This window comes from Athene noctua, chromosome 18 (assembly GCF_965140245.1).
Source record: "Athene noctua chromosome 18, bAthNoc1.hap1.1, whole genome shotgun sequence".
Lineage (NCBI taxonomy): Eukaryota > Metazoa > Chordata > Aves > Strigiformes > Strigidae > Athene > Athene noctua.
In genome coordinates this window covers 7,503,060-7,509,679 of record NC_134054.1, presented here as the reverse complement: position 1 = coordinate 7,509,679, position 6,620 = coordinate 7,503,060, and the positions used below count along the sequence as shown (strand labels likewise).

The 6,620-nt window shown below is 54.7% G+C and overlaps 1 protein-coding gene across 3 annotated transcripts in view; it reads right to left on the bottom strand.

The window, feature by feature from the left end:
- Window positions 1–538: 538 nt before the first annotated feature.
- Window positions 539–6,620, bottom strand: part of FDXR (ferredoxin reductase) — a 29,703-nt gene continuing 23,621 nt past the window's right edge. For all 3 annotated transcript variants that reach the window (XM_074922013.1, XM_074922014.1, XM_074922015.1), the window contains 7 exons: window positions 6,368–6,469; window positions 4,929–5,036; window positions 4,631–4,715; window positions 3,784–3,983; window positions 3,343–3,514; window positions 2,697–2,870; window positions 539–1,976 (listed from right to left, as the gene is read on the bottom strand). In XM_074922013.1, the coding sequence (XP_074778114.1) occupies window positions 1,846–1,976; window positions 2,697–2,870; window positions 3,343–3,514; window positions 3,784–3,983; window positions 4,631–4,715; window positions 4,929–5,036; window positions 6,368–6,469 (972 nt within the window). In that variant the 3' untranslated portion in view covers window positions 539–1,845. The remainder of the gene's footprint in view (window positions 1,977–2,696; window positions 2,871–3,342; window positions 3,515–3,783; window positions 3,984–4,630; window positions 4,716–4,928; window positions 5,037–6,367; window positions 6,470–6,620) is intronic.

The window sequence follows — 6,620 nt, the reverse complement described above, 5'->3', positions numbered from 1 at the left end:
GGGCCAAACGCTGCCCTTAATCTGTTATCACAGCCCAAAAACTACCCTGAAGCATCACCAGTTTGGGAACAGCCATTTGCCATGCTCAGCAGAAGCACAGTGGCCTGTGTGATGGCTACAAAAGCACCGCGACATCAACATTCAAGGCCATGTGGAAGAAAATGCTGGGGAGGAGCTGGCTCATCTCTTCCTGATACCTGCAGATTTGATGCATCCACAACCACCCCTTCACCGACACATTTCTGGCAGGGCTATCTACCAAAACAGCTGCTCCCTGCCCTGAGCACAACCCCCTCGTATCCACACCCCACTTTCCAAAGTGCTTATTCACCTCCAAACCCAGAGCTGATGTAATCTCCCGCTCAAGAGTTCAGCAGTAGGACTGCATCAGCCCCGAGACGTAACGAGAGCCACATCACACAAGCAGCTGCTCGACAAAAGCTTTATTGCTCGTTTGTGTACGAGTTCCCAGTATCACATTTCCTGAGTTTCTTAATGAGCTTGCAAATGAGATTTAAATAGAAAAGGAAGGGGGGCATAAAGGAAAAAACAGAGAAGCCAGAGATCTCCCTTTGCTAAGGTTGGACCAGAGATGGGTGGGAGTACAGTGCCCCGTGGGCAAGCCCTCAACCACAGGAGAGGGCCTGGCAGAGATGGAGGTTGAGCGTGGACCTGAGACAATCTCCCACCAGCTGCCCTGTCTCGATTTACCCTCTGCTTCCACCGCAGAGCCTGATTTGTTTCCAACACACAGCCACCAGTAGTTACCATTGTCCCTGTTTCCACAGGTCAGAGAGGAGTGGTCGCAATCCTGCAGTGCTCCTGCTAGGAGCATGGGGGGTCAGGGACAGGGTAGGTGACAGGAGGGACAGGGGAGGGGACCACGCTGGCACAGCCCCTGCACCACAGATAAAGAGATTATGGCTCATGGCTTGTAATCTGGTTTAAAACCTGACACCACCATCATAGTCAATTTGGGCTGAGAGGCATTTAATAAGCTTCAAAACACACAGGCCAAAAAAAAAAACCAGCCCCACCAGTGAATGAAATGAAAGGGCTCAAGGCATTGCTTGCACCAGTCAGCGCTGGCAGGTACCAACCAACACAGGATCCCTCATGATCTGGAGCAAGGCAATTACACACTTGTTATCCTAATCCACCCCACAAGCCAGAACCCAGGCCCTGCTGGGGTTTAACTGTGGGAGGCAGAAAGCAAGTTAATGCCCTTGTCTGTCTGTTCAGAGCTCACAACAAGCGGAGAGCAAACAGTCCCTCCCTGCATGAGAGGAGCTGCCTTGCCTTGGGACATGTCGCAGGAGACACAGCGCTCGGCTGGCTGCTCCAAGATTAAGGCAGTCACAAAGAAGCCAGACTCAAGCAGCAGGTCCAATTTGGCTTTCCTGGAAGGGTTTATTAAAAAAAAGTTATTAAAAGAAGCCTGCTTGGGCACCAACGACAAGGCAACAAAGCCATTTGGCTTGAGGCTTAAAAGAGAGGCAGCAAGACGCAAGGAAGTTTCTCTGTGCGACTTGCCACGGGGACGGTGCCTGGCCAGGACTCCTGCCAGCCACACACCTCCCTCACCTGCCCCGGCCAGTTCATTAATGCTCGAAGGACACGAATGACAAGAATCGTCCCCAGGAGCGGCAGCCGGCTGCAGAGGTGCAGGGTCAGCCAGCAGCCTCAGATGTTTGGAGACATTCACTTTGGGAACTCAAGTTCATCGTTACTAGAGAGGCTCAAGTGTCACACACATCCCCAGAGCGGCCACTAGCCCCGGGCACAAGCCCTGTGCTCCTGGCCCTGGCTGTAACCCGCCACCGTTCCATCCCCATCGCTGCTGCTTTAGTGACCGATCAGCCGCAGCATCTCCTGAGGATCCACTATCTTCTCTCGGGGTTTGCCAGCAGCTTTGCCTCTTGCCACTTCAGCAGCATCTATCTTCTCCCAGTCCGAGAAGGAAACAGGACGGACCCCTGAGGTGACAGCGAGAGACAGGAGAGAGAAGTTAACCACGTAAAAACAAGTTCAGCCTCACCTCCCTGTTAGCAGGGACCTGATGTGCCAGCAAACCTTGCCCTTTTCCAACACAGCATCAGACTTCAGTCTCACAAGGGAATAATAATTTCTAACACTGCAAGGAGAGGGATGGCAGGTTCCAGTCAACTCGGATCAGTCGGACCTTTGTGAGCCGTAACAACGGCGAGCACAGCACCACCTTAGGGGACAGAACGTTTCCAGTTCACTGTTAAACCTCAGACGGTTAAGAGCCAGAACACACACACTTTAATTGAATGCCTTTAAACACAGCAATAGCAAATTACTCTCTTGGGCATTTTAATCTTTCCCCCAACTTGCCTGGAAGGATTAATAGAAAAACCACCCAGGAGCAATAGCTCACTGTCTAGGCAGCTGACAGAGACATTTTACCCAAGGTCCATGCTGTTTTTAATGGCCCTTCCCAGAAAGTGGTCGTTAACCTTAGCAGTGACACCAAATTTGAGGAAATTCAAGTCCCGCTCTCCCTGAGCTTTGGAGCAACGGAACAGCAGCACAACACATTTCCATGGTTCAGACTTTGCTCCCAAGAGTGGCTCACAGGACTTGCTGCCCCAGGATACCCAGATGCAGGAGGAGTTTGGCTGCTTCATACCTTCACGCTGGCTGCTACCGCAGTTCACACCCCCCCCACTGACCTCGGCTGCGCAGGATGCTCTCCACAGCCCCAAAGCCTTCTCTGGAGGTAGACACGTCCAGCACACCCCCCTGGAGATCCTCCAGCACTGAGTGGGCAGTGTCAAAGCTGTCGTTCATGGTGGTGATGATCACACCCGTGGGTCCTCTCTTCACCCACCCACTGCAGTACAGACCTGCAGGGGCACACAGAGCAGCCAGGCTCAGTCCAGCACGTGGCCGTGCTACACACTCCTGGCAGCAAGTCCTTGCCCTGTCCCTGGGTGTCACGTCAAGGTGCAGGCAGTGGAAGAATCCACCCCTGCGGTGGGAAAAGAGCACGGCCCTTCGACGGTGCTGTCACAGGGATTTGTGTACCTGCAGACTGGCACTAAGCAGCCGTATCGCTTCAGTAACGGACTCCAAGGCCCAGTAAAACCACCACAAACTTCAGCGCTGTTTGCTGCAAAACCAGACACCCCTGATGTGAGCTGGGGGTGGGCCAGGTCTTAACGCCTGACAGGCAGTTCATTTCCTCAGTTTCCACTCTCTGAGGCATGCAACCACCTTGTATCAGTGCCCTTGGAGAATGGAGCTTCCCGCCCCAAAATCCCCAACCCACCAGCTGTGCTCAACACACACCCCACACATACCCCTGCAGCCACAGACCTGGGACACCCTCCACCCTGCCCGAGCTGTTGGGGATAACGCCGCGCTGGGTGTCGAAGGGTACCGCTGGGTCCAGGGGCAGGCTCCGGTAGCCAATGCTGCTGAGCACCAGCCCACACTCCACCTCCTCCACGTCTCCAGTGGGGATGGCTTTGGCAGAGTCACCTGAGCCCTGAGAGAGGGAGGAAGAGGCTGCTGACCACCAGTCACCAGATGCAGAGCAGCAGCCTCCTCCAGTCCCCTTTGGCACCCTGACCCCTGGGTATTTGCTAAAGGCCTTTCTGCAGCAGCACGGCAAGAGCTCCCAAGCCTGCCAGCGGCCACTCCAACCAGCCAGGGCACACAAAGCCACCTTTGGAGAAATTCCCAAGGGCTGCAGCAGTGTCCTGCTCCATCCCTGCAGCCCTGCTAGGGCCATACCAGCTCCCCCCAAGCCCATACCTCCAGGCGGGTCAGGGCCAGGCGGATGCCCCTCGCTCGCCTCCCGTCTGTGGTGGGCAGCACCTCCTGGGGGCTGCGCTGGAACTTCAGCCCCCACTCCCGGGGAGCTGCTGCCTGCACCTCCATCGGCTTCACCCCAGGCTTCTCCAGGGCCGTTTTGATCATCAGCTCAGTCAGTCGCTTCCTGGGCCTGGGGGCATCTAGGAAAAAAGAGAAAGCTTCAGGACAGGAACCTCAGCAAAAGCCCCTCAGGACATGGCATGGAACCAAGGTCACGCCAAGGCAGTTTCAGTGGTCTGTGAGTGTCCTTTTGGAGTTTGTCACACTGATGGGACTCCAACGTGTTTGCAATGACAAACCACAAATCAAAGTGACCAGGAGAGCTCCTGAGGCTTGAGGCCAGTGGGACACACAAATCAAAGCCTGCGATTTTGCTGTCTTGCTGGTGCTCAGAGGCAGCAGCCTGTGGAGAAGAGCAAGTCTCTGGACATGCTTGAACTCAGTGTTTTCTTTTTAGGTCTGCAGGAAGCTCTTAAATCAACAGCCTTGGGATCTCTCCTGTAAGGTTCCCCCAGCCCTCCCACATCTCCTGCCCTCATCACTCAGAGAGCAAGCATCACTCCCAAGCAGCACAGTGGCTGCACAAACAGAGAAACAGGCTGTCCCCTTGCCTTTGTGGCCTCCTAGCACTCTGAGGACAAGCCACATCACGGTCACCTGGCTTTCACATGCCATGCATTAAGTACAGGGCAGAGTTTCTCTGATTCTGAGCATCTCCAAATCACTCCTGGATGCTTGCCTGTCAATGTGAGTCCCTGTCCGGAGGGGCATGGCACATTTCCCTCACCTTTAATAGCATTTTCGAGCTCTGTGAAGTCAGCAGGGTTCAAGACAGGTCTGGCACCAGGCAGGTTTATCATCTCTCGCAGCTCCTGGGAATTGCAGGCAGGAAGATGTTACCTCCAGGGCAGAGAGGTTGTCCAACAGCCCCATGCCCTCCTCCCCCAGCAGTCCAGGCTAGGAGCCAGCAAATGGGTGCACACAGGTTCCCCACCCATACCTAGACCATCTCTCCGCTCCAGGGACAGGCAGCCTGGGGCTCAACGCTGGGAAACACAGCTGCCCTCCAGCACCCCCAGCCTTACCTTGATAGTGAAAGCAACTTGGAGAGGTCCCCTCCTCCCAACCAGCCAGACACGCTTCACCTTGCTGCAGGCAAGAGCTGCCAGGGAGCCGTCAGTGATGTCTGTCTTCTGCAAGACAGAGACAGGAGAGTGGGATGAGGGCAGATCTGGAGGGAGCTGGGGGGAAGGTACAGCCTCTGAAGGTGAAAAATCAGCAGAAAAGCAGGCTGTGCATGCAGAGAGCCTGGGAGAGGATGGAAAACAAGTAACTTCCCTTTGCACAGAGCTATTTGCACAGCTGGTCCCTCATCACCAAATGTACTTTCCGAGGCCATAATGCACTAGAGGTAACGAGCCAGCACCCCACAAGACTGCCTCGGGGGATCTACCCAAGTAGGTTAACCTTGGGGCTAATGGAGCAAACCTTTCCAGTGATCTCAATTTTGGGGTGCCTGCAGATGCTGTTGAGTGACTTCCCAGCTCAGGATATACAGGCATTTGGGCGAAACCCACTGCAAACCGCAGCTCAGATCACCGCCTGCCTGCCCCAGGCAGCTCCCAGCACAAACACAAACATCACCAGGGCTCAAGCGACAGTTGGCATCATGCAGCAACCCCATGCTCTGTTTCAATCGTGTGCATGTATCTAGATTGCAAGATCTTTTCCAGAGAAGCCGTGATGGGAGGGACACCAAGATAAACCATTCCAGTCCAATATTCTTAACAGGACACTGCCTGCACACCCTGGCACTCATTTCCAGTGCCATGTCCTTTGCAGCACTGCTTCCCAGCTGGGTTTAGCCACTGCTTGGCAGTGCCTCCAAGTTGGTTTTTTGATAATTTAATTTAGATATTAATACAGAAAACTGTTGCACAGCTGTAACAAACCTTGTAGCATTTCTCCAGGAGGGAGAGCCTTTGCTGCCAACATCTGGGGCAGCAGCTGTACAGAGCAGCTGGTGCACACCAGTTCCCAGCTGTTTATAGGGCAGCATGGCAGCAGGAGAGGTCCACCAGCTTGGACCAGCCACCAGTGTGCCCAGCACTACCAGCAGAAACCAGGCTGCTGCCCTCAGCTACAGTAGATAAAAAAAGTCCCAACAGGAGAAGCTTCTAGTTTGGTGGTGGAAAAGGGCAAGCAGCTCCTCCTTTGCTTCTTGTAGGAAAGGAAGGGATGAAACTCAGTTGCCAACCTTTTAGGTACCAGCAGCCAAGCAGGCAGCAGCAATCCAGAGAGCTCTGCAGCGTTACCCAAGGCATGGCCACAGCCTTGGATCACTCCCTACAGACTGTGAATCCACAGAGTGCCCCGAAAAGGCAACAGCCTTCCCTGGGGAAAGATCCCAAAGACAGGAGAGTCTGAGGTTTTGCTGAGATGGGTGGGAACCAGCACCCACCCAGCAGGGAGTGAATGTAGGCCCTGGGCTGCCTCTGGGGTGCAGAGGACCCCTGTGACTCACCCTGAGGAAATGCAGCGGGGAGAGCAGGATGCGAGCAATATCCAGCGCCACGTTGCCGTGACCCAGAATCAGCGCTGTCTCACAACTCAGGTCGGGCTTCAGCTGTGGGGAAAAACCTGTCCATGAGTGAATCCACCTGGCCACCATGACGTCCACCTCCTCGGACCCGCTCCTGTCACCCAAACTCCCTTCCACCCCTCTTTTCCCCAGAAAGAGGTGGTGCAGACAGGGAACTCCACACCAGCCTCCTCCC